At 32.8% G+C, this 27,607-nt stretch overlaps 1 protein-coding gene and 1 long non-coding RNA gene across 4 annotated transcripts; both read left to right on the top strand.

Moving 5' to 3' along the window:
- Nucleotides 1-4,959: 4,959 nt before the first annotated feature.
- On the top strand, nucleotides 4,960-6,036 carry LOC111998750 (uncharacterized). The gene is made up of 2 exons (XR_002881504.2): nucleotides 4,960-5,182; nucleotides 5,585-6,036. It is a non-coding gene; the product is annotated as an uncharacterized LOC111998750 (long non-coding RNA).
- Nucleotides 6,037-25,321: 19,285 nt separating this feature from the next.
- On the top strand, nucleotides 25,322-27,444 carry LOC136065439 (DEAD-box ATP-dependent RNA helicase 52C-like). Of its 3 annotated transcripts, none has more exons than XM_065768605.1 (3): nucleotides 25,322-25,878; nucleotides 25,994-26,520; nucleotides 27,256-27,444. In XM_065768605.1, exons 1-2 carry the CDS (start codon nucleotides 25,876-25,878, stop codon nucleotides 26,486-26,488), a joined length of 498 nt encoding a protein of 165 aa, XP_065624677.1. In that variant the 5' UTR covers nucleotides 25,322-25,875; the 3' UTR covers nucleotides 26,489-26,520; nucleotides 27,256-27,444. The 3 variants fall into 3 exon arrangements, with proteins under 3 accessions (XP_065624677.1, XP_065624678.1, XP_065624676.1); XM_065768606.1 differs by having other exon boundaries at nucleotides 27,259-27,444; XM_065768604.1 differs by lacking the exon at nucleotides 27,256-27,444 and having other exon boundaries at nucleotides 25,512-25,878; nucleotides 25,994-27,157.
- Nucleotides 27,445-27,607: the final 163 nt, after the last annotated feature.

Raw genomic sequence — 27,607 nt, forward strand, 5'->3', positions numbered from 1 at the left:
TCATTTTACCATTTTTAGTCCCTAAACCAATTAACGTGTGATATTTAAGTCCTTACCGTCACCTAATTAACAGAAAAAATTGATGTAACAAATAGAGTGCACTGTTGACATAGTAAATGCTGACGTGGCGAATAAAATAATAATAAAAAATAATTTATTATTTAATAAATGCCAAATCAGCATAAAATAATAATAAACAAAGACATTTTCATGTTTTTTTTTAATTATTTTAAAATTAAATAAGATAATTAAATTTAAAAAAATTATTTCTTTCATGTTCTTTGGGTTCATCCCCAAAAATTTTCTTGAGAAACAAACACACAAAAAAACCCAAGAAATTTAGCTCAAAAACGAAATCATAAATCTCAAAGCCCTCATTTTCAACCACAACAAAATCATCAAATCCCCAAGCCATAAGCCCAAAAAGTTCAAAACCAGAAAATCATCAAATCCAAGAAGCCACAACCCACATTTCTTCAATCACCAAACTCACATTGAAACCCATAACCCGACCACCACATCAAATCAACAACTTCATCCTCTCGCACACCATCTCCGCCACCGTAGGCTTCACCTCCACCAGATTCTCCACCGTCGTGAGCGTGCTTTACACCGTAGCCACCTTATCGGGATCAGAATCGTTCAACCACTGCAGATTTTGAACAAGCAGCTAGAGCACAATGTTCTCCACCAACGCGTCAACCAAAAACCCTAGTTGGCTCATCACTCTCCTCATCGTCCTTAAACACATCAGGATCCGTCAGATCTTGAAGCAACTAAACCACATCAACCACGATATCGATGTTATCGTGAGCAAGGAGGTTCAAAATCGAAGGAATCACATTGAGATTGATGAGATCCAGATATAGCTCGAGAGCTCTAGTGAGGATGCTCAGCTTGTGGAGGTTGTCGTGGAGGTATATTTTGGAGTCGGCAAATCGATCGGGCTGGTTAGGGTATTTGAGGCGGGCTTCGATGTTGTCCTTGAGCTTTTGCTTGAGCTTTTGCTCTTGTTCATTAGATAGATATTTTGAAAAAAATAGGTGTAAATTTATGTTTTTTTTTTCCCCTTGTAGGTTTGATGTTCATGTTCTTTGATGTTCATGTTCTTTTATTATGGGTTTGCTCTTTGATTCTGGGTTTGATGTCATTGCTGGGTTTATTTTTGGGTTTGATGTTCTTGTTTTTAATTTTTTTATTTAATTAAAATTAATAAATTAATTTTTTTTAATTTAAATGCTGATGTGGCATTTTTTAAATGCCAAAATAGATTTTTTAATTATTATTTTAATGTGTCATCAGCCACGTCAACTTTTTCTGTTAGTTGGGTGACGGTAAGGACTTAAATGTCACGCGTTAATTGATTTAGGGACTAAAAGTAGTAAAATAAAAATGTAGGGACCGAAATAAAAATGACCCCAAAATGTAAGGATTAAAAGAATATTTACGCCTTTAGTTATACTAGATATGGCAGAATATACAATGCACATGCTTGCCGTGAAATAAGAGTAGCGATTAAAGTTAATTCTAAATTTTATTTATATCACAAAACAAAGAAATAAATCATTTGATTTTTAAAGCACATAAAGATTTACATGAATCAAAAGAGACATTAATTTTAAGAATTTTGATAATTATATCATAAAAAGTTAATCTCATTCGTATAAGAATTTTGATCACACACAAAGTTAGGGTAGTTATTTAACATATAAATATCTATTTTACTATACAATAGTTTTTTAGTACCTATTTGCTAAAGACAATATATCTACTCAATAAAAACTTCTAAGAATGATAACAAATATCATTATCTTCCAACAATAAGTAATTGATTTTTGCTAAGAAAAAAAAAGAAAAAAGAAAAACAAAAAAACAAAAGGCACGTGTTATTGAATTTTTCATTAGATAAATTAGAAGTTTTGAAAATTTAAACCTAGAAAATCAATGTTCTTTTGATAACAAATAAAATACCTTATATTATCATTCAAATTTTCTAAGCATTACTACCATCTAAAACTCAAAATATGTGAAGAAAATTTTTGGCATGTTAAAATTTAGTGGGAGTATTTTAGACATTACACAATTTTTTTTAAAAAGAATCATAAGCTTTCATTAGGATTTAACTGAGAGAATCACAATATAACATATTTGCACTTGTCCAAAATATTAAGGGAAAAATTGCTTGATTTTAAAGTTAAAAGATGAATTATAAACTGCCCCAAACATAAAGGACGAAAAGTGTTTTTATCCTAAGTTTTTGTTTGTTTGTTTTTTGTAAAACTATGCATTCTTATTTAAAATAGTGCGTAAAGAAAAAAAGTACTAAAAGTCAATCTAAGAAAATTTTATGTGAAACTGTGAATTTTGGCTCAACAATGTTGATTAAACTAATAAAAAATTTCTAGAAACACAACAAAATGGCATAACATTTTCATAATACTTTTATAATTTTGTTATATTTTATTTTGACTTGTAAAGAATTGATAGATCAGCAGTTTTGAAAATATTATAACAACAATAAAATGTTTTAACATTTTCACAAAAAAAATGTTATGTCTACGACATTTTCATAAAAAAATTATAAGTAGTAGGTTGTTGCAAGTTGTTATTGATGGGTAAAAAAGTAATTTCATTAGCAAGTTTAAATTAGAATCAATAACAATATACCACTTATGGTTTGCTATGAAAGTATTGTGAAAAATATTGTGGATGTAGCACTTTTTTGCACAATAACTTTATTTTTAGTTGTGGTTAGTTCTAATGTGATATTTTATTATTTTATTTTGACCTATAAGAAACTAACACCTTAACAATTGTGAAAATATTGTATAAATTTGTTATGTTAATATTTTATTATTTTGTGAAACATTGTGAATTGAACAAACCAAAAATAATGTAACAAAACTACTATAGGACGTTGAACAAACCAAAAATACTATTACTTCATGTCCAATAAATACTATAACTTCAAGGCTATATAGATAATATAATATAAAACAAAAACAAACCGGTGTACTTGAGAAGAAAAAAAAAATCATCTCACCAAATTGGCCAAATGCCTAATGAAAGGTTTTTTTAATAGCATTAGAATAAGTCTAAAAACTTAACTAAACCAAAACGCTATTCCTAAGCTTACAGAGTCTTTTTATATAGTTAATAGACTTACAGTACGTAGACGCAGTCAGCCCATCCATGCAGTCAAAAAACCTTGCTAGTGAGCCAGTTGCCTTTTACAAAGTCACATATTTGACTAGTATCTTCATCAAAGAAATTTTTTTCTTGAATAGTATCATGTTCATTAATTTCTTTTTGGAATATCCAAATATGTAATCAAATGGTATATCATTTGTTCATTAAAAAAAAAAAAAAGGTATATCGTTTGGTTTTAGCAAAAAAAAAAAGTATATCATTTATTTACATGCGTTTAAAAGTATGACCTTTGTAGAGCTTTCAAATTAAGGAGATCTACATCCCCTTTTAGTGGGAATTTTTTTTTTTTTTTTTTAAGTTAAGAAAAACTTTTTTAGAAGGAATATAGGGATCTTTAGGTTATGTTTGGTAATCGTTTTTGTTTTCTATTTTTAAAAACTTGTTTTTTGAAATTATAAAGAAAAACAATTTTCTTGTATTTTTGAAATAAAAAACATATTTGATTATCTAAAATTAAAAAGATAGTTTTTCGGGGAAAAAAAATAGAAAATAATAAAATATGTTATTACTAGGATTTAAACTCTAATGCTAACTCATTAAATGAGACAAATTCATTAAATTAAATGCGTATTTTCATTGACTTTTGAATTTGCATCTTTTTAGTTTCCATCACAAATTGAGTTTTGAGAACATTTTTTGTTTTCTGTCCATTTTGAGTTGTCAAACAAGATTTTTAGTCTTAAAAATAGAAAATTGTTTTTAGAAACAAAAAATAACGAAAAAAACAATTACTAAACATACCCTTATAATCTTTCACACCATAAGAGAAAAAATTGCATGCAGCACGCATAGCTATATATATACATGTGTGTGTATATATATATGACTCAGCATAAGTTTGTATAAACTATTGCCAACAATATTTTTTGTTTAAATGAGCATTTGTAAAAAAGTTATAAAGAGCGAAATATAGTTTTGAGTTTTAAAAATGTAATTTTAGACTTCTAAAACGTCTAATCAAACACACCTCATATATAGGTAGGAGACTTTTTGGTTTCTGGCAAATTTGATTAAAATTATCCTATTATCATTTTTTTTTCAAACACCTTAATGAGTGCAATTAATAATGTTACCCGGTTTCTTCTTCTTCTTCTTCTTCTAATAATAATAATAATAATAGTAATGTTACCAGCTGTGCAAGTGAATTGTTTAGTTTTTAATATTTTACATATTGAAATATTCTCATACAAAATTTTATACTCTCTAAAGTACCATTATCTTTTAGTTGAATAATTTTAAAATTAAAAACACAAACTTGTTAAAAGAGTAATTTACTATTTTTAAAAGAGTTTCTAACCTTTAGGTTTTCAAATTTTTATCAAAATACTAAAAAAAAAAAAAATTAGGTCATTATCTCTATCTCACTTTTAAACATTATTTCACTAAACCTAAAATAAAAAATGAAAAAGAGCCTTATTGCAGGCGCAAAATGCTTACGATGAGTCTAGTCTATATCTATCTTCTATCTATACTATATATAAGAGGACTTTCCTCTTTGGCGAAACTACAATATTGGTTCCTCAAGTTTACTTTGTATGCGCAATTGGTCCCTTAAGTTTGAAGTGAACACAATTAATCCCTTAAGTTTTAAAACTGAGTTGTATTAGTCATTTTACTAACCGTTGTTGACGTTGTTACTTATGTGGCTAACGGAACAATGACTAAGTATTTTTTTTAATGGCATAGCATGTTTTTAATTAGAAAATTACAAACTAAATTAACACGTGAGAAAAAATATTCATTGGTACCAAATTAAAAAAAAAAAAAATATTTTCTTCCTATTGGAAAAACCCACAACGACACAGAGAAGGGGAAGGGGAGAGAGGGAAGAAACCAACCCCTAGCCGCTGCCTGAAATCCCATGCTCAGCCGCCGCCGGCAATAGCCCAAGCCGTAATTGCTGTCGGAGACAGCCACTGCCCTAGCAGCCGTCGGTGACAGCCACTGACCCGCCTTCGTCCTCCCATCTTAGGTATTACACTTTTTCCTATGGTATCTCACCTCAATTAAGGTCAATGTGAAATTTTTTTTTTCCTCTGTTTTTGTATCTGTTTTGGCTAAGACTATGTTTATGATCCGAGTACTTCTATGTGTTTCCCAAAATAATTTGTGGGTATACATTGGATTTTGGTTATGATGGAGAATGCATAAATTTAATTGCAACTTGTAGGCAACTCATAGTGAACAATATCTATTGATATGTTGATAACTTCTTGATTTTGAAATTATGTATTACATTCTTTGTTTTCCTCTTAAGTTCTGGAAAATTCTTAGCTTGTGTTCTGGAAAATAATTCCATATTTGAACTTTTTTATTGTTATTAGTTTCTCCCATTTATCAAAAAATTCTTAGTTGGTGTTATGGATTTTGGCAGCTGGTTGTGTTTATGTAAATTCAGAAGTCATGGCTTTGATCTAAAGAGAAAACATGGCTTCAGAACATGCCATCTATTATAGGAAGACATTGTTTCAGTGGGTGACTTGTACTACATTAATTGGATGCCACACACATAAAGGGTTAATAGCAAAGCTCATCAATACACTCTCTGAGTATACGCTACTGCAGATATGCATAAATGTAGTTGTTCAAAGACTTAGAGATGCTACTGCTACAGGGATGTACAAGCTACTTTCTAGCACTCTTGATGGGAGAACATCAACTGTCTCAATATATGCCTTACCTTTATGTGTATAAAAATCAGCTTTCAAAGCTACAGACTTCCTCCACTTCCTAAAATTTTGTAAAAATTTAATGTACATTAGTTGTGGGATATAGGATGCAAATATACAATTTTTAGTTTTGGAATGTTCTACAAGCAAATTCATAGATGTACTCTTATTTTCTTTAAATTCTTTTCACTGGAAATAATGATGGTTCATTAATTCATCATAGATCTGGTACATAATTGTGATTTGTTTTGATAGATAGATATATAATTATGATTTGTTAGTGTTAATAAATTATTAATGTTCATGTGGAAAATTGTAAATCCTCCAAAGCAAGGTGACAAAATTTTATGAAGTCCAAAAAATCTCAAACGTCTTTGGCTTCTATAGACTATATAGATAATACTGGTAACATGACCAAATGGCAAAAGCTGCTTCAACTGCTAAACCCCCAACACCATCTTGGTAGCTCAATTTTATTTGCTTCTTAGATATATATATTATTTGAATCATACATACACAATTGAGGCTAGATTCTAATTCTTTCCAAGAGAGGCTGGTAAAGTATACTTGAAAAGCTCTAGCTTTGGGTGCAGCCATGAAATTGCCCCTGCACCCACTCTATGCTTCATAATCTTGCTATTTATTATTGTTAAGATTACTGGAATTTCCAAAGGCATGGAAACTTGCAAGCATAAACATTGTATCGAAAATATCAATACGGTGTGAAACTTAGGCCAAGCCACGCGACTAATTTTTTGGATGAAAATAACAACTACATTTGGTTTGGCTCCTGTAAAATGATGACTCAGCTAACTCAAATGAGTTAAGAGAAGTAGAAAAACATTTCAATCATCCATGCAAAGAATACTACAACTAAGAGACAAAACTACATTGTTTACTATACTTGTGACAGCCAAGATAACTTGTTGCTGGCATATATATATATATATATATATCAAATCAGTTTCATGTAACATTCTAAACTTCAACTCAGCCTCAAAAGAATCAAAACTAAGTTGATATAAATGTAGAAAGTGTTGTATTTTCCAGAGCATGTAAGGAAAGAAGATAGAGAAATTGCATGAATCTTTCAAGAAAAAGGTATGACAATGTACAAAAGAGTTAAAGACTCACATTCATCCCACAAAACCAGAACATGTAAGAGTAATGCAATTGCTCAAAGTCTCTTGCCTACAATTCATAGACATATACAGTAACGCAATTACTCAAAACACCATAGGTCTCTCAGATCGCAATGTGATTGATTAATCAATTTATTTATGGTTTCCACCAATACTAAAGGAAAAACTTAACAAATCATTCATCCCATAGGCAATTTGAGCATAATCTTTCTCCAAATTTCTGATTCTATAAGCAATACTAAAATCTCCATAATTTGACAAGATTTCCAATAAATGACCACAAAAAATCTTGTTCACTTATGCAATTGTGCATTCATATAAAACTTTGTAATTCTTTTGGATGTCTCACTTGCAGCAACCATTGTCTCCGTTGACACTCCAAAATTGTAACTTCTTTGTGTCTAACCTGAGAAAGTGCACAATGATATTAATCTAGTAGAAACAACATAGGCAATTTGGTTGTAACATATAAATGTAATGATCATAACCTGAGATGCTAGTTGAATTCGATGCAATCCTTCGCATTGGGATGCTGGCTGACTTTGTGTTGTGGCTTTTCCTTTCCTAATCTGAAATATATAATAACTTTGTGTTGTATTAAATTCCATAGAAATATGTGGTTTCTTGTTTTCATATGAGACTAACTAATATGAATATGTACTTATTTTCATTTGAGGCAATAACTCACAGGTAGTTTTTCATTATGTTGATTTGCATGTGCTTCATGGCTTGTTTGTGATGGATGTGCTGCCTCATTAGTAGGTTCTACATGGCTTGAAGATGCCCCATAATCTTGGTCTTCCAAACTCTGAGTTGTTACATTTGGCTCTCTTACCTGTAAATGTTATATCACAACTAAGTAGTGCATTATCAACAAGGGAAAAAAAATTCTAACTATTACAAGTCTTACTCTTTGTTGTTTGCTAGCTTGAGTTGCTGATTTATTCGTAGTAGGATTGCACCCCCTCTTATTATAGCCTACTTTCCTACATTAGCTGCATTTAACATGACCAATTCTCCTCTTCATCTTATATGGATTGTTTAGCTCACCAAGTTCCTTCTTTCTATTCTTTTTAGGCCTACCCCATTGTCTTATTTTTTTTAGGAGGGAGTATGGTTTCTTTACCACTTTGTGGCCACAACTTGGTACCATTAATAGGGTATACACATAATCCGTATGTCTGGGCTAAGGACTCCATACTAGAGCAATGATGCACATAATCTTCAATCGTGTGACCCATATCTCCCAATGCAGCTATAGAATGTGCACAAGGAATCCTGTTAGGTCCCATGATCCACATGAGCATGTACGCTACTTTATGTCAACTACATACTTGTCAGGCAATTTTGATACCTTAAACTTTGACTCATTGCAATCCCCACACCAAACTAGAACCTAATCTGTACTATTAATTTTTTCAGTCTCTAACTTGTTCTGGATTCTAGGACATATAGGACCATGATTCTTTGCCATTTTCTCCTTCTTCTTAATATAATAAGCCATCAAATGCAATCTAATCTCCTCCAACATAGTGATTATTGGTTTATCCCGATACTCCAATATTTGAGAATTAAAATTTTCACATCCATTGTTGGTTAGTGCATCACACCTGGGATACCTTCTAAAAGCTGCTCTTGTCCAAAACCTAGGTTCATTTCCTACCAACCATTCTCATGCCTTTGTGTTTAACTTCTTGATCTTCCCCATTTCAAATTGAAACTCAGACATGTTAGTGGCCCTAGCAGCTGCCCACATGCGATCCTTTAGTAACTTACCTTTATAATCCTTACTAAAGCTATTATATAGATGTCGAACACAAAATCGATGGTCCACACCTAGCATGAGCTCATCAAACATTTGTGTTAATCCCTACAACAAAGACATAAAACACAAAATTATTTGATGTATTAGAATACAATTAATTTGGTGTGAATTTATAGCAAGGTACATCATCCAAATTTAAAGAATAAAATAAAATGAAAGTTCAATTCACCTTTTGCTTGTCAGATATGAGGTCCACCCTTCATCCCTTAAACTTCCAATATCATCAAGCAACCTTTTCATGAACCATGTCCATGAGTCCTTTGTTTTTGCCTCAACCACGACAAATGCAATTGGGTAAACGCCATTATTGCCACCCTTGCCAACTACTGTCAAGATCTGTCCTGGATACTCACCCTTCAAATGACATCCATCAACACCAATGAAAGGCCTACAGCAGCTAAAAAGCCTCTCTTACAAGCATCCAAACATACACATAATCTCTCAAATTTTGGTTGCAAGTGTGGTTGAGATCTATTGGTAGAGATTAGTATAGTAGACCTAGGGTTACTTCTCAACAATTCTTCACAGTAATCCCCCAACTGGGCATATTGTTTTGTAAAAGTTCTGTGCACTAATTCTTTAGCCCTTCCTTTTGCTCTAGATGCTTGATACCTACTAATATGACCTTAAACTTATTTACAACTCGGTCTTTGATAACGGACATCTTCACATTTGGGTCACTCCTCACATCATCCACCATATGCTTCCCAAGCCAATTTGAAGATGCAAATCTATTCCTAAATCACCTCCCACAATTATGTTCTGGGTTTAATTTCTTCACTATCCAAGTATCTTCATCTTTCATCTTTCCACAATACAACTCAAAATGATAACTATCTGTGCACTTTACTCTTACCCTTACTTTGTCATTGTTTTTAAACTTTACTGGAACCCCTTTGAAAATAGAGTAGAGTTTGATAGCATCCATGACGTCCTTTTTGGTGGCAAACTATATCTCAAGTTCAAAGTGCACCTCAGAGAAGGATTTTGGTGGATGGTATTGAGGATATCTACGCCTAGTTTCATCATCAGAGGAACTAACCAGACTTGCAGATGTCTCTGACTCCCACTTATCTTCATTCCTATTAGCTCCAAATGCAACAAGCACACTTACACTAGGATTAACCCCACTTGCATCAACCCATGTAGGATCAACACCTCTTGCATCAATCCCACTAGCATTAACACCACTTGCACCAACCTCACTCTAACCAATACCACTAGGATCAACCCCACTGCCACCAACCCTACTAGGACTAACCCCACATCCATTATCATTTCCTTTTCTCCCCTCTTTGAGTTTCACCTGCCTATCTTTTCTAAGACACAAGGTCTCATTAGGTAAGCCTTTTACTTTGGAGGCTATTTCACCATTGCTAATATACTGTGCAAACATATCATCGTCATCACTTTCACTGCATCCAAAATGAACCCTATGAGCACTATCCTCTTCACTAACAGCTCCATCTACTTTATCTCCCTCATCAAGATTACCCTCCTCATTATCACCATCTTCCCCATCTCCCTCATTACCAATAGCATTCTCATAATCATCTAAGAACATAACGTACACTTCCACTTCATTATAACCCTTGATACACTTCACCATGTTCATTACATCAACATCATTCTCCAAAGGTTTTAAACCACCTGCAAATGGCATAGTAGGCGCTCTATACATAGATACATCATTTTCACCATACCCAAAATTTTTGGCCTCATTCCATATCTCAACAAGTGACATTTCATCAGAATTATTATTTTCATATATCTTTATCTCCCCTCCTTCGTATCTGTATGGATTATTCCTAATCTTCCCCTAATAGTAAAGGGTGATTGTGAAGTCAAAGTCATTCATCCCTACAACAAGAGTAAGGAATTTACCATTAAAAATAGACAAAGCAAAGGGCTGGATTATTTTTAAAAAGTTACTCTACAATTTGAATACAAATTAAACAATAAAATAAAGAATCGTCATTTGAGCTGTAAAGTTATTTTTATGTATGTAGGCCATTTTGTTAGATACTTTAAGGGATAAAAATTGAACCAAATTAAAATTTGCCTCCTAAATCCTAATATTCACAACTGGTAATACTTAGACAAAACCAAATTAGATTTGCCAAGTTATACAGGTATTACTCAAACAAAACCAATAGGTAATATTCTTCTATTAAATTTAACAAGTAAAAATTTGCCTCACATGCACAATACATTTATACTTAGACAAAACCTATGTTAACATTCACAACTGGTAACATTTGGATAATTATACACAAATAACACATTTACACAATAAAACTGATTCTGTCAGACAGAAAGTTTCAATATTTTAGCACAATATAGAAAAAACAACAAAGCCGCAAAACCTCACACACTTCCTGAAAACAGTTGATTATCATATCCTATTTAGTAGTATTTAAGAAACCAAAAACCATGGAATTCTAACTAATACCATGCACAAATACAGTTTTTAAACAATAAACAATATGTGGTCCTTCTTCTTGTGTGATATTATTTGACATACTGACACAAATGGGTCCACCATTATTGAGATGTCGTATTGATATGTATATATTTATTCAAAAATAAACTTTTTTGACCTACACAACACATATAATCACATAAAATAATCTGACACTTTATAATTTCAAAATAAAGAGGAAAAATATAAAATTGTATGTAATTGGTGATAATTTTGTTTGATCTGAAATAGACAAACACGTGAAGTTTCATATATGGCCTAAATGGGTTGCACAACCACATTTACAAACACATGAAGTTTTATAATTTGGTGATAATTATGCATCCTACATCATAACCAAATTTGTTTCTCATACCATATAATTTCGTATTCTGAATCTAACACACAGATACAAACAGCCACCCTTCATCGATAAACCATCCAAACCCCATGGATCGGTTTCTATTGGTTGGAAGAGTACTACTATTTCATTTTTAATTTTTTTTGCTGCCTACATGACTTAATCTATTCTTCACATACATGTATTTCAGCAGGTGGGACTGCAATTATAGTAATCATTTTTTTTTTTTTATTATGATGACCATTGAGTTATTTATCTCATTGATCACAACTTGTTAACTAGTAGTCCAAAGGCCATTGACTCATTGTTTGATATAACTTCCCTGCGAGAAAAAAAAAAAAAAATCTTACATGGACCTTAATTGAGGTGAGATACCATAGGAAAAAGTGTAATACCTGAGATGGGAGGACGAAGGTGGGTCAATGGTTGTGCGAGAGGAGGAGAGAGGCGGGTCAGTGGCTGTCGCCGGCGGCAATTACGGCTTGCGCAATTACTGGCAGCGGCTGGGCATGGGATTTCACGTAGCGGCTAGGGTTGGTTTCTTCCCTTTCTCCCCTTCTCTGTCGTTGTGGGTTTTTCCAATAGGTAGAAAATAGTTTTTTATTTTTATTTTTTTTTATTTGGTACCAGTGAATATTTTTTCTCACGTGTTAATTTAGTTTGTAATTTTTTAATTAAAAACATGTCATGTCATTAAAAAAAATGCTTAGTTATTATTTCGTTAGCCACATAAGTAACACCGTTAACAGTAGTTAGTAAAAAGACCAATACAACTTAGTTTTAAAACTTAAGGGACTAATTTGTGCTCACTTCAAACTTGAAGGATCAATTGCGCAAGTAGGGTAAACTTGATGGACCAATATTGTAGTTTCACCTTCCTCTTTTTATAGGACTTTTATGTAGTTCAAAAATACCCTTATTAATGAAGGGTAACTTCATTTAGAAATAGGGTCACAAATGTCAAGTAACAAATTTCATTTTGAATTCAAAAAGAGAATTCCTAAAATTTAGGATTTTTTCCCTTCACGTTCAAAAAAGAAATTACAGTTACTGCTTATCTCTAAAGTTTATCATTTTTATTTGATTGAAAAAAAAAAATTCTAAATTATAATATATACAAATTATTAACATTTACCCAAAAAATAGAAAGAGTCTCTGAGCATGCGCTCACGAGCACGCGCATAAGTGTATGCTCAAAAGCTAGTATATATATATATATATATGCAAATGCATGTGACTTTGAGTTGAATCAGTTGAGGATGAGTGTTTGGATCGTTAGAAACTCTTATTCTTTGGCTTTATCTAATTGTTATTGTTGTTTGAATAAAACTTGGTAGGATTGAACTGTCACCCTCTGCATGCAAACATTACGCAACCCATATAGCCCATAGGGGTTATCAGAAGTGATAAAAAAACGAAACCATCCAAACCAAAAAAAAAAAAAAAAACCGCAAAAGGTGTAGAAGTAGAACAATTTACATATTTTCCACAAAGTCATTGTATCCAGATTTCACTTTGCATTTAATCTTTTTGTCAAGAGGCTAATAAGTATACAAGCTTCTTCACACACACACAATGCAAGTGTTCTTATGCTTTATTTTAATAAAATAATACAAATTTAAACAATAGCAGCAAGTAATACTAATAGACTAATAGTTTAAGTATAAAATATGTGTCTTAATTTTATAGAATTTAAATTTTAGATTTCTCAATTTACCTTTATAACCTTAGTTTATCTTATTGTTAAATCATTCCCGATTAGATAATATGGGTATTGATTCTAAAAAAAAATAAAGATAATATTGTTATGCAATATAATTCAAATCCATAGTATCCACTTTATAATGGTTGGTTTTGAAGTTTTTATCACCAGGTCCAAGATTCCTATTGCCACACATAATTTGTTATACAAATTATCATCTAACTTAGTCCTATTTCTATTCCTATTCAAGATTCCTATAGCCACACATTTATAGGAATGAATATTCTTCTATATGTTTATTTATAAGAAATGTTATATTCACAATATTTTCACAACAAATCTTACGTGGTAGGTTATTATTAGTTGTTATGCATGGACAAAAATGTAATTTAATTTATGAATTCAAATTAAAACTAATAACAACTTAATATTTATAATTTATTGTAAAAATATTATGAAAATGTTGTAAACAAAACACTTCTCTTTATTTATAGGAAATAAGTGTATATCCTTGGGACCTTGGGTGAGGTTGAGACTAGGTTATGGCTCAACAACTTAGTCTCAACCACTGAAAGGAGCACTCGTAGCTCCCTCATCGTCTAGATACCTTAGGAGGAATATGCATGGACACGAGAAACTCTATTGGGTAAAACCACTTTAAAATTAAAGCACTTTTCCAAATCAAGCCCAGATTCCTATTGCCACACATAAAGGCCCAAAAGTTGCTAGTGAAACAAAAGTTCTTTGCCAATTGCCACTCACGTTTCATTTGAGCCACACAATCTACACAGTAGCCCACAAGTGTAGGTCCCGTTATGAACCTTAAGTGGGGCAAATAAGCCCAAGGACTAAGCCCACACTTCTGAAAAAGTATATTTTATAACATTTTCATTTCATTCAAAGCCTTGAGTTCTTTGAGTTTGAAAGCCCCCTACAAGCACGGGGCCTCTTAGATACACCATAAGAGCAAAATAGAAAAAGTGGTAAGTTTTATACATTTTTATTCAAAAACTATCCACGTCAACTTCCTTATAGCACTGTTTATATACATTTCTGCGACAGTAAGAGCACTTGTACTAGACCCTCTCTAATAGAAAAAATGCATTATTTTACACATTTTTGCTCAAAATTTATCTACATCAGTTCCTCTATATATACACGGTTACTGTAGTTTTCTATTTTTTTCTCTCTCCTCTATCCTCTATCCTCTCTCTTCCTCTACTCTCATTCTCCTCTATCTTCTCTTGAATCCAACAACAAATTTAAATAAATCATCAAATTCTTCAAACTTATTCTAAATCTAGATCCCAAATTCATCAAACCCTCCCATCAAAGAAAGAAGAAGGGGAATGAGAAAAAGAAAGAGAGAGTGTTTAGAGAAATAAAAAGTGGACTTGGAGTATGTTAAGGTGGGTGGGGCTCGTGGGGTAGGTATGAAATAATAAAGAATAGTGAGAAAAATATTATTTAAATAAAAGATGGTGTATAATAGATAAAGAAAAAGTTTAGCTATAAAATTGGTTATATCTTAAAACTATAACCTTACTCAAAATTTTCTTATTGGAGGTGAATTTTGAGAATTCTACCATTGGATTACATTTTTCTCTTATATTCTCTATGCTTGCAAAATATTTAGAAAATTAAAGATCAATAGCTATGCTATCAATACATTATTTAAATTGCTAGTTTTTGTAGTTTAAAATTATGCATAAAATATAAACTTATAGTTCATATAGTATATAGAGTCTATTTGGGAACAACTTATTTTGCTGAAACTAAAAACTTTTTACTAAAAGTATTGTAGATAAAGGTAAAAACTAGCTAAAATGGTAAAGTAGGACTCATGAATAATAGTAAAAATAAGCTAACTCTAACCTCTTATCTCAAACACAACCATAATATCCAATTGACACAAAATTTGACATGTGCATTAAAAGTGTAAAAAAAATATAATTCAACGGTTAAATTTTCAAAATATGTAGTAATGTTTATTTTATTGAGTAAGTTTATAGTTTTAGGCTACAATCAATTTTGTAACTAAACTTTGTTCAATAGATAATCTAATGTGAGTGTTTTTCCGAAGTGGTTGTATTAAATAGAAAAAGTAAGTTGTTGTGGTAAAATAGATGAAAAGTTTTAGATGGACATATGCAAATACTCTAACTGTGCATATTTTTACAGTTATTGTAGTTTTGTACCTTATTTTTAAAATAATTTTTTCTCTCATCTCTTCCACTCTCTTCACTTCTCCCACCTGATTCTCTCTCTTTGCTTACCCTCTTCCCTAACTATTTCTTTGTCAAATACATCCTAAATTAAGATCCCAAACTCATCAAATCCATATATAGATCCATAAAGAAATCATGAAACCCATATTGCAAAGAAGAAGAAGAAGAAGAAGAAGAAGAAGAAGTGACAATGATGAAAAAGAAGAAGAAGAGACAATAACAACAGCGACGAAGAGAGAGAAGCAAGTTGCGTGAAAAGGCTAGAAAGATTTTAGATTTGAGAGAGAGAGAGAGAGAGTAAATGAAAAAAAGAATAAAAAAGATTATTTAAATAAAATAGTGTGTATAATATATGATTTAATGTGTGTTTTTTTAAAAGTAATTGTATAAAATAAAAAGTAAGTTCTTATACTAGAATAGATAGAAAAATTTACACAGACTAATGTGAATACTCTAAGTGTGACATTTAATGGAGTAAAAATTCTTACACACACATATAATTCACGCATCATTAGATGAAATTGAGATTATGTTATGACTCAACTACTATTAGGAGCACTCATGGCTCCCTTATCTTTTAGACACCTTATGAAGAATACACATAGCCAAAATTAGGCTCTTAGTAGTAAATAATGAGATCTAAGTGATAATCTAGGGGTAATAATATCATTTGTGACGTATGTGGATCAAACTTCAAACATCATCTCCCCCATCCCCTACTATTTAATTGGGCCCAAAGTTCCAAACCAAGCCCAGATCATATTTCCACACACGAAGGGCCCAAATGTTGGTAGTGAAACTTGACCATTTAGGCCACACAATATACACACTGGCCCACACATATGAACCTTATAATCAGGCCCAAGGACCAAGTCCACATATCTGAAAAGTAAATTCTACAACGTTTAAAGCTGAGTCAAAGGCGTAAGTTATTTTGAGTTTGAAAGCCCACTCCACTAGAAGCACCAGGGGGGGCTTAGATTTTGAAAAATAGAGACAGGCAAAGCAATAAGTAGGTCACACGTACATTGCACACAACGCAGACACACACACGCACAGTATCTACACACACAGAGTGCGCACGTTAACCCCACAATTCCTGTCCTCAATTCAAATCATTAACCTACACCCCCTAGCGCACTTTAACTTGCCCCCTACCTAACCAACTCTCTCATATCCCTCTCTCTCTCTCTCTGAGTCCGCTTCTTCCACAAAAATACATTTAAAAAAAAAAAAAAAAAAACTCTCTCTCTCTCTCTCAGACAAATTAGGGTTTCGTCACAGGCTGAGAGTCTCTCTCTCTCTCTCTCTCTTTCTCTCTGAGAGCTTTGCGTGATTTCAATGCCTGGGAATCCATTCCCGGAATTCCGTGCAGTGTGCCGAACCGCTCAATTCCAAGGGCTGTTTGGGCGTGAATCTAGAATCTTCTTCTTTGTTGTGTTGGTTAGCGGTTTGGCCTACCCGATTCGATTTTGATTGGGTAAGGTTTTCGAGTCTGATGGCGCCGAGCCGGAGAAAAGGCTCGAGTAAAGCGGCGGCGGCTCGCCGGCAATGGAAGGTCGGTGATCTTGTGCTCGCTAAAGTCAAGGGCTTCCCTGCCTGGCCTGCCAAGGTATAAAGTTTTGATCTTTATTGTTATTTTTTGGGTTTTCTTCGTTTTTTGGTGGTTTCTCTGTTGAATGGATTTGCTTTAGTTAGGGTTTCGGATAGCCTGTGAATGTATTCTTTGATTTTGTGTACGATTACTGGTGTGGAGTTTGCGATTTGAATAAAAAAAGTTAACTTTTATGTGTTTTTTTGGGGGGTTTAATTGGATGATTTTGGATGTGATTGTTTTGTAAATTTGGTAAAGCTTCGGTATTTGTTTCCCTTTATGTTTTAGTTTTATAACATTGTACAGAATTTCCAATAATTGAGATTTTTTTAATTTAGAATTGAATTTGGGGGTGGGTATGTTGATGTTCATTGTGTAATTTTCTATAAAAAAACTTTTTGATAAGCGATGAAATTTCACTATCCTAGAGTATACATAAGAGTAGCTAAAGAATTCAAAAGGAAAAAAATACAGCAAGATTAAAATCTAAAAACGAACCATTGTGGAAATCCATAAATCAAAAGAGTAGAGAAATGGATGTTTGTTGATGTACACTCCAATAATATCTTGGGGAAAGCAAACTTGAGTAGTGTTACATAGTGTTGGTAAAAGGATCAAGCACACCTAAGTGCGTAGGCTTCTTGGAGCCTAGCTGCGCCCAATTGAAGTAAAACGCACATTATTCAAATATTATATATATATTTTTTGATAAGTAATAATTTTATTGATATCAAAAAGGGAAGCACCCTAGTACACAGGGAGTGTACAAGGGGTCAAACAATCAAGAACAAAAATTACAAGAATCTAGGAAATCAAGAAAAGATGAAAATGATTGGTTCTGCAATGCAGCCAACCAATCCATTAAAGTTCTAAAGAAAAATAGCTTCAAGTCTGAAATTGATTTCTCCTTAAGTCTGAAATTGATTTATTCAAATATTATATATAAAACTGTTAATTGAAAGATTCATAATATAATAAGAAAGTTAATGCACTCAAAATGGTAATATATTTTCCTATTAGCTAAAAAGAATAGTGCAATTCCACAAAGCATGTTAGTTCAAGTTTTACATGAGTTATTTCAACAACAACAACAGGAAAGCCTTACACCCATATTTTTGTGGGTGGCTATGGATTCTCAACAATTTACATATGTTATTTCAATTTCTTAAAATTTTTAGATAGTAAATTTGAAAATAATTATTAATGGATGATAGTCATGATATGATTATAATCTAGTCATAGATAGTTTAAACACAACTTTCTATACAATTATCTTGTGCTTTATAAAAAATACATAGCTGTGATAGCTATGATCAAATGTATAATATAGTCCAATTTAAATATATCCCAAAGGCATAGCCTAAAAAGCACAGGAATATTAAATTTATCATTGCTCATGTGTATAATAAATTAATGGTCCGTGTCATTTCATTAAGATTGTGTAGTTAATTTTTATGATTTATATATTTTTATAATGTCTAGATTGTTGTTTGATTGGTCTAGGGCATGGGGTTTTACTAATTGTAACTCCATTCCCAAGTGTTTAGAATTATTTTCCTCCTGTGCATAACATTTTGTAGTTCTTTAGGCAACTTTTTGTAACATTTTTCCTTGTAAATGAAGTAGGCTCATTTTATAAATTGATTATTACTAACAAAAAAAAAAAAAAAATGAAAGCACTCCTAGGCGTGCTTTATGCTTCTTCAAAAAACTCAAAGGCGCACTTCACTAAATGAGCTTTGCTTTGGCCAAGTAAAGTGCGAAGACCTTGGGATTTTGAGCTTTGAGCACGTTTAAGTGTGCTTTTAACAACATTGGTGCTACTAATAACTCCTTTCCTTTGAAAGTATGATTATTCCTCTCTCTCTCTCTCTCCACAAGCACCATAGATGACATTAAGGAGCCACAAATCTCTGCACTATTGAGTTTGCCAAATTCCCCATCCAACTAGCCAACATAGCAATTATTGAATTAGGCATGATCCAACTAGCTCCAAATTGGCATAAAAGCAAATTCATTAGCTCCTTAGGTATGGTGCAATGTATAAGAAGATGATTCATTGATTCCCCTTTTGGTTTTCACATAAAACACCAATCTAAAATTTGAAGTATTTAGGAAATCTTTACAAATTAAGGATGGGGTAGCTGAATATTCAAGTTGGCTTATTAAGTTGATTGCCAATGGCAGGTGGGAGAGCCGCAGAGTTTGGGGTTTGCAGCTGATTGGAAGAAAGTAGTGGTCCACTTCTTTGGAACCAAGCCAGAACAGATGTAAGTACTCCAGGCCTGGAATATAAGGCATTCAGTATGTTATGTTGTTAAATATATATATATATATATATTTTATTTATTTATTTTATTTCTACTCTTTTCAATTGTGTGTAATGGAAACTTCTTTTGAATGGAATTATAGATTTTAATTTTTTATCACTGTTAATAAGAGTTGAAAGAGGTTGAAACTGAAGTGCAGTATCAGCATATGTTGCTATTTATGCTGTATTATGAGTTTTCTTTTTCACTATTTCTGCTCTTTTCAATTATGTGTAACGAGGTTTGAAACTTCTTTTGATAAGTATTTGAGATTTAATTTTTGTCACTGTTAAATGAGAGATAAAGGAGGTTCAAAACTGAGGTATAGTAGCGGCATGTGTGCTATTTATGTTGTTGACTAGTTTCCTTTTTTTTTCTTCTTTTCAAATTTTCTGATTTCTTCTCTTTTCAATTATTTGTAACATGGCTGGAAATTTCTTTTGGGTATACATTTTAATTTTTATCACTGTTAAATGAGAGATTAAAGAGGTTCGAAACTGAGGTGTAGTTTGGGCATCTGTTGCTATATATGTATGTATCTGCATCTTAGAAAGGAAATGGTGATTAAGATTAACTGCTTTATTCTAGGCTTAGGACCCTCGATCTCACCTTTATTGAAATGAATGGGGTTTTATATATTAGAATAAAGTGAAATGAATGTGTCATTCTGAAGGCACCATGGTACTACATATATTGTTTGTAGTTTTTTAATTATGAAAAGGTTGGTTGTTTCCTTGGCTTAAATAAGCGTAATTGGTTTCTACAACAATAAAGATTAGTGATATGGTTTGCCCTGTTTTACTTCTAGTAGGAAAAATAAATGGACATTGGTCTTGAAGTTTGTATTGATAGTGTTTTGTCATTTGCCATTATTCAGTCTCTACGGAAAGGGATCTATTTATTTATTTATTTTGGGGTGTGGCTTGGGCAGGGTCTGAATTGGAAGTTACCGATACTTGTTGATGTTGGGGTATAAGATACTGTTTTGACTTTTGAGTCACTTTGATGATGAGAGGGGTCATTAGTGGTCCTTGGGCAAGTAGTGAATGGGGAGGCTGTTTTCCTTCTATTGATGGTTTGCTTCATGGTACTGGGGTGGTGAATGGTGAAAGTCTCTTGTAGAGCTCTACAGGGTTTTCCTTTTGCACATTTTAAATGATGGTCTAAAATACTTTTTTGTGTTTCAGTGCAACTGAGAAAATTTTAGGTTTTTTATTTTTATTTTTATTTTTTTATTTTTAATTTTAAAATATTTTTTTTTAATTTTTAATTTTTTTTAATTTTTTTTTTAAATTTTTATTATTATAGTTAAGTACACACTTCGTGCACACAGGATTGAGCCATTACCTCACTTTCTGCCCCTTACTTCCAAGGACCATTGTCATGAAGACACGTCTGTGTTTATGTTTTGTTGCTTATCCTTACATGCTATATGGGATGGCTGATAATCCTTTCATCCATTATACTTAAAAGGGGGAATTCCTCAGTGTTGTTAAAAGCGCGCTTAAGTGCAAAGCCCTTGGGGCTTTTTCCCTCTAAAGCGAAGCACCCTCACAAAAGCGTGCTTAAGCGCGCCTTTTCGAGCTTTTTTATTAAGCGCAAAGCGCACTTTTTTGAGCTTTTGTAATTAAAAAAAAAAATCTGATTTGATTTTTAGCCATGAGATCTAAATATTTTTGATATAAGCCTTTGATTTAATATATAAAAACTAATAATGTGGTGTGCTACCATACACCTAAGCCTATCTCTTTAGATATTTTTGAACTTTTAACCACAACCACACAAACAAACGTTAAATCAGACACTCACAAAGATAACATTAGTTAACATTCTTGTACTTTTTTAGCCTTTGCCTTCTTGGTTCTATACTTCTATTTTGAATCGACCATGTTTTGTAATCATGGCCATCAAATATCATGGTTGCATATATTTTGTAAAGCACAAAAGAATTATATAAATGTTATATAATTATATAAAATGTTTTATTGTAATTTATATGATTAATTGATCACTTGATTGTTGTATTGATCATTAATAATTTTTTTTTAATTATTAATTTTTTTAAATGTGCGCTTCACATCGATCAGGTGTGCCCTTGTGCTTTGTGGCTAGGCTCTAGGAGGCCTTTGCGCTTAAGTGCGCTCAGCGCTTTTAACAACACTGGGATCCCTCTCTTTTGCTGTCCTCTTCTTTAAAATGCCAAAAATTCCCACACATCTTAGTTTGAATACATTTAGAAGATACAAAGGGTTGTAGTGGTAAATTACTTCAACTTGACTTCCTAACTCATGTTCCCCACTTTTAGCCACAATAATCTTTGTCAGCTTCCTCCTCCCTCTTCCTTTCTCTTTACAAACCAACTAGTGTTAGTAAAAGCATCAAGTGCACAAATGTCTTAGAGAATAGGTGCGAATAGGTGCTAAGTGCAAAATTGCACCCGATTAAAGTGAAGCACAGATTTTCAAATATAATACATAATAACATCTAAAAAGAAGATTCATTGCCAATTGATCCTCAGTGATGTGAGTGATGCTGTGGATATTTGAATGGTAGATTGTGGGCAGTAGCCTCAATTGAGGCTCAACAGCACTGTGAGAGCATTGAGGTGCATGGGTTTAGGACTGTACTTCAGGGTGGTTTCTTCATCCACTGTAATTTTTAAGTATATAACTTGTGGGGGTCATAAGTTTGCATGTAATGAACAGTTTTGTATTAGGCATATTCAATATGTGAGGTAGAGTGCAAGGGTGGGCTGTGTACTTTTTTTTTTTTTTTTCATTTTCCATTTTCTTCCCAGGTACAATACGAAAAAAATAGTATATTCTTTTAACTATGTTTTTATTAGTAAGCTACACACCTTGAACCCACAACCTAACCCCCATCACATTATTATGGGAGGAGGAAGTACCGAAGTACCATTTGAGCTAGAACTCATTGGTGATCCTTTTTACTAATGCTGGTTGGATACCTTTTACACTATTTTTGTATCCCCAATTCAAATATCATGTTTATATTACCCACCATGTTTGCAATGATGATTATGTTTGTTTTGGGCAGTTCAATCTGTACTCTTCATTTATGTATTGAATGCTTTTGTGTTCCTTCACCTTATATGAATGTCATAATCCTTAGATGTTTAGAAGATGTTTAGGACTCATTCGGTATGTTATGGTAATAAGCTGGTGCCTTTTTTTTTTGGTTCAGTGCATATTAAGGTCTGACCCTCCTGATTTATAATCATCACTTGCACTTTCATTTGAGATTTCTTTATATGTGTGTGTGTGTGTGTGTGTGAGGATCAATTTACATTTGGTGTAACTTTTGCTTAATGTTATGCTACTCAATAACTTCTTATCAAATTAATATTTTGAAGACCCAAATGTTAGATTGCATGTTCTTAATATTCTCAAGTCTCAACACGCACCCTAAATTTCATGTCAATTGAATATTATAGGATTTAGACTTGCCTGTTTCTCCTAAAACTTTTATAAGTAGAACTAGGGTTTGAATCCCCCCTCCCCACTTATTCTGACAATTAAATTATAAGATTTAGATTTGGACCGTATATATATATATATATATATATGGGATAATGTCATGATGCCATTTACACAAAAACCTTATATATGTTATTTTTGTGTTATGTTTGTTAATAATTTTTTAATTAACATTTAGACATTTTAAAGTAATAATTTAAAAACGAAAAAACTCTAAACAAGTGCAAAGTGCATGTGAAGATAGTCTATATTGATTGGATTTGATATGAATTTGGTTCTGCGGGACCTTTTTTGATTATGAATCAAATATTTAACTTCTTATTATTACTGGATGAAAGCTGATTGTGTTTTACTTGGAGAGTGTTCTCTTTAGGACTTTAAAAAAAAAATTCTGCTTACAAAAGAAATTATCATCTTGTTCATCGAATAGGCATTGCCATTATCCTCCTCCCTGGCACTGCCATAGGAGCAGTTGATTAAATACCATTGGCCCACAGCACCAATGGAATCCATGGAGATTTTCGCAAGCTGTGTGTTTAGAGCTCCAATTCCAAAATATCTTATTGACATACATGCATTTGTTTGATCTTTTCAATTAATATGCTGCAGAATTAGTTTCTATTTAGTTTTAAGTTCTTTATGTGGTTGTAACTTCTTAAGGATATGTTCAAACCTGTTTGTAATTTCCTAAGTTCATGAATGCTATTCCATGAATTTCCTTGAGTTTGTAAATATTTTGAATTTGAGAAATCAATTATTTTTCCTTTCTTTTGTTATTTTAAAAAATAATTTATTCAGTTTTGCATTTGGATTTTCTTTTTATGAATTGGTGAGCCAAGATATCGAAAGCACACACTCATTTGTTTCCATCAATCCCTTTTTCCTTTCAACCAAATGGGTTAAAACTGGATTACCCAGTCCATTTTCTTTCCCCTCGTTTCTTTTTACCCCTAAAATCTACCCAACCAAACACACTATTAGTAAATCATCTTTTTAAGAGCTTCCCTTTATTTTCTAATAAATTTCCATATTACATTCCCTTTATTTTCTAATGAAATTCCATATTACTTACAAAAAGGAAAAGAAATTTTCTAGGCTTTGAGCTTATTTGTTGATCAATTTATCAGTTAATTGTTAGGGATGTGGTTGGACATTGGGCTTATTATTTGGTTACAGCTGAAGCTACAGCTATGCTGACTTTTTAAAAATCTGTTTGGATTGACAGTTGGTCATCTGAATATGAACTTTAAGGCTTTTCGAGTTCTATAGTTATATGGTTGTTCTCTTTGTAGTTGGTGGACCATAATCCTGTATTGCTTTGCCCTCTTGTATGGAATGGAGCCTTAATTATGTTGGTCAGAGAGGATTTGCTCCACCCCGTTTGACCTGCCCTGTTCCACCCCACATGGGAGGTCAGGTTTTCACCCCGAGTGTATGCATCTGTGTGTGTATCTTATTTAACATATGTTTAAATTGTTTATACATATCCTATTTATACAACAAGAACCCTTCTGGTAGTTTTGTTTAGTGGTTCTTTATTTGATTGGTCTGGAGCATGGGGAGAAAACTGGTAATGATGCGGGAGACGCAAGAAGATTATTTTTAATATTATTTATGTTTGCAAGTCAATTGTATTTTTATATTTTACGTCGTATTAGTTTATTGGGTTATTAGTATTTTAATTTAGAATTAAGGTTATTTTTGTAATAAGACAATTAGGGTTTTCTAGCCAATTAGAATTAGGGTTTAGCAATTCTTTATAATCAACCTATTGTACTCCTTGAGGAGATGATATTTTGATGAATGAAAACAATGGCCGTTTGGTCTTTCTTTGGTTTGGTGCTGACTTTAGGTCTACCTTAGGTGCAAGACAACCAGAACAACACTAAAATAACGAAAGTAAAAGATATGACATAGGAGTCAGCACCAAGACCTTGCTTGGAGTCAGCACTTAGGGTAGACCTGGAGTCAGCACCAGACCAAAAAAAGACCAAATGGCCATTGCTTTCATTCATCAAATATCATCTATCTCCTCAAGGAGTACAATAGGTTGCTTATAAAGAATTGCTAAACTCTAGTTCTAATTGGCTAGGAAACCCTAATTGCCTTATTACAAAAATAACCTTACTTCTAAATTAAATACTAATAGCCCAATAAACTAATAGGATCTTAATATATAAACTACAATTAACTTGTAAACATAAATAATATTAAATAATAATCTTCTTGTGACTCCCGCATCATTCTTCTTTTGGTTGGAGAAAACTTGACCTAGTGCTNTAAGTCGGCAGTGAGGCAAGTGCGTTTTTGTGCTTCTTGTATATAATGGAAGGGCTGATATAGAGAGCAGTTTTAGGTTTATTCTGCTTATTCCCACATTCCATCAGTTTAACATTTTTGGTAACAGCCAAGAGCATTGTAGCTCAACTGGCACCTCCCGTTGTTTCCAAAGAGACGTCCAAAGTTCAAATCTCCCCTCTCTTTATAACTAGCAAATTATCAAAAAAGATTATCTTTATTACAATTTACATATAAAAAACATGTATTGTAACGTGTAAAACATGTTCATCAGGTTGGTTGAGCTGGACTTTGAGCCATGGTGCTTTTCTGGTTCCTCGACAAAAGATGAGAGCTGTATGAATGATCTTCCAAGATTGTGGTGTTAGATGATTAAATTATTACACATCTGGTATCATAGTCATTAATATACTTAAATGAGCGGAACACTGGTGTTACATAAGTCAATCTATATGGACATGTTTTTCTTCAGTTAAAATTTGAACTCTGACTTCTAAACTATATCCTTGTGTCGAGAACTAGACAATTGACATCAGGAGAGAGCCCCACAGGAGATACTTGTACTTGAGGCTTCTTTAAATGGTGCTTATACTTATGTTTGAGTCTTTAGTCAGCAACTGGTCACTTGTACAAGATCAATTTTTTAGTTTCACGTGCATTGTCTCATCTGTAATTTTTTTATCCTACACGTCTGCAGGAAAGGGAACAGGCATTGAGGTCGTTTAAAAGTGGGAACACCCCAATTTTGGTTGCAACTGATGTGGCGGCACGTGGTCTTGATATTCCCCATGTTGCCCATGTAGTCAACTTTGATCTACCAAACGACATTGATGATTATGTCCACCGGATTGGTCGGACAGGGCGAGCTGGGAAAACAGGATTAGCTACTGCCTTCTTCAATGAGAACAATTCATCGATGGCACGGTCTTTATCTGAGCTAATGCAAGAATCAAATCAAGAAGTGCCTGCTTGGCTGTCACGGTATGCAGCTCGATCTTCCTTTGGTGGAGGGAGGAACCGTCGTTCTGGTGGTAGATTTGGTGGACGTGATTTTAGGAGGGAAGGCTCTTTCAATAGGGGTGGTTCTGATTATTATAGTGGAGGCAACAGCAGTGGTGGATATGGAGCCTCATCTGGTGGGTATGGTGGAGGATATGGAGCTTCTTCTGGGGTGACCAGCGCATGGGACTAACTTTTGACTTCTGAAGCAGTAATGGTATCTAGGTAATATGGTTGTGAACTTATACCTTCTTCTATAGGGTCATTTTTGGTTTCTGTGACATCTTTTTTGTTAGTGTTTTAAGCTTTTGTTGTTCTATACTGTTAGAAGTGCTTATGACTTATGAGGGAGGTGATGATGTTTGCTTGGTATTGGTGCGCCACAGGAATTTATGTAAGTTTGTAGGTGTTGGAGAGAAAGTACTAACCCATTAGGGATTTCTTTGCCCTTTTTTAAAAATTTTATCTATCCTCTTTTCTTTTTGGTGGTAATTTGGTGGGTTATGGGTTGTAGAATATGTAGTGGGAGAGGGTGAAGGTTTCTTTTTGACCGCGTCTTTGTTTTTCTCATAGGCATGTTCTTTTCAACCCAAATTATGTTGGGGTAATATTCTTGAGGCTCTGGTCCTGGTATTTTTCTTCTTCCCTTTGTCAAGTATTTCAAAGGCTTTTGTAATATTTTGGTTTTGACTGAAATAATACAAAGCTCTTGTTAAGCGAATGCATCACTCGAGTAAATTACCTGGGGCATGTATTCATGCAATTTGTTGTCTTACGAATGATGGAAGTTAAAGTTTGTTCAATGTTAAGAGAAACATTGTATGAGATTGCATCTTTATATGATATTATGCTTTTTCACTTATTGATTCTCACTATCTTGATTTCTGTGGTATGGTTATTTTCAGAGCAGTAAACCTATTCGATTACCAAGTTAAATATAATATTGTCTTCTTTTATCAGCAGGCACACATGCATTGCTGATTTGCACACAAGTCACCGAACAGGCTTTGCCTTATCTTTAGCTGACAGCATTCTTTTTTTTCTGTCTTTTTTTCCCCTTGGTATTGTCTTGAAGTCACCGAACAGGCTTTGCACAGTCTTTTTTTTTTCCTTGGTATATAACAATTATCAATAAACATCTTTTGTACATCTTTTTTTCTTTGTTTAATTTGTAACAAATTAAACCATATTGTTTTGAAAGTGAAAAATTAAAACCCATTAGGAAAAAGCAACAGATGAAATCTTATAAATTTGAAAGTAACAAATTAAACTCTAAAAATAAATTGTATCTTGAAATCTCATATAATAAAAA

Source organism: Quercus suber, unplaced genomic scaffold (genome assembly GCF_002906115.3).
Source record: "Quercus suber isolate HL8 unplaced genomic scaffold, Cork oak 2.0 scaffold_970, whole genome shotgun sequence".
NCBI classification, from domain to species: domain Eukaryota; kingdom Viridiplantae; phylum Streptophyta; class Magnoliopsida; order Fagales; family Fagaceae; genus Quercus; species Quercus suber.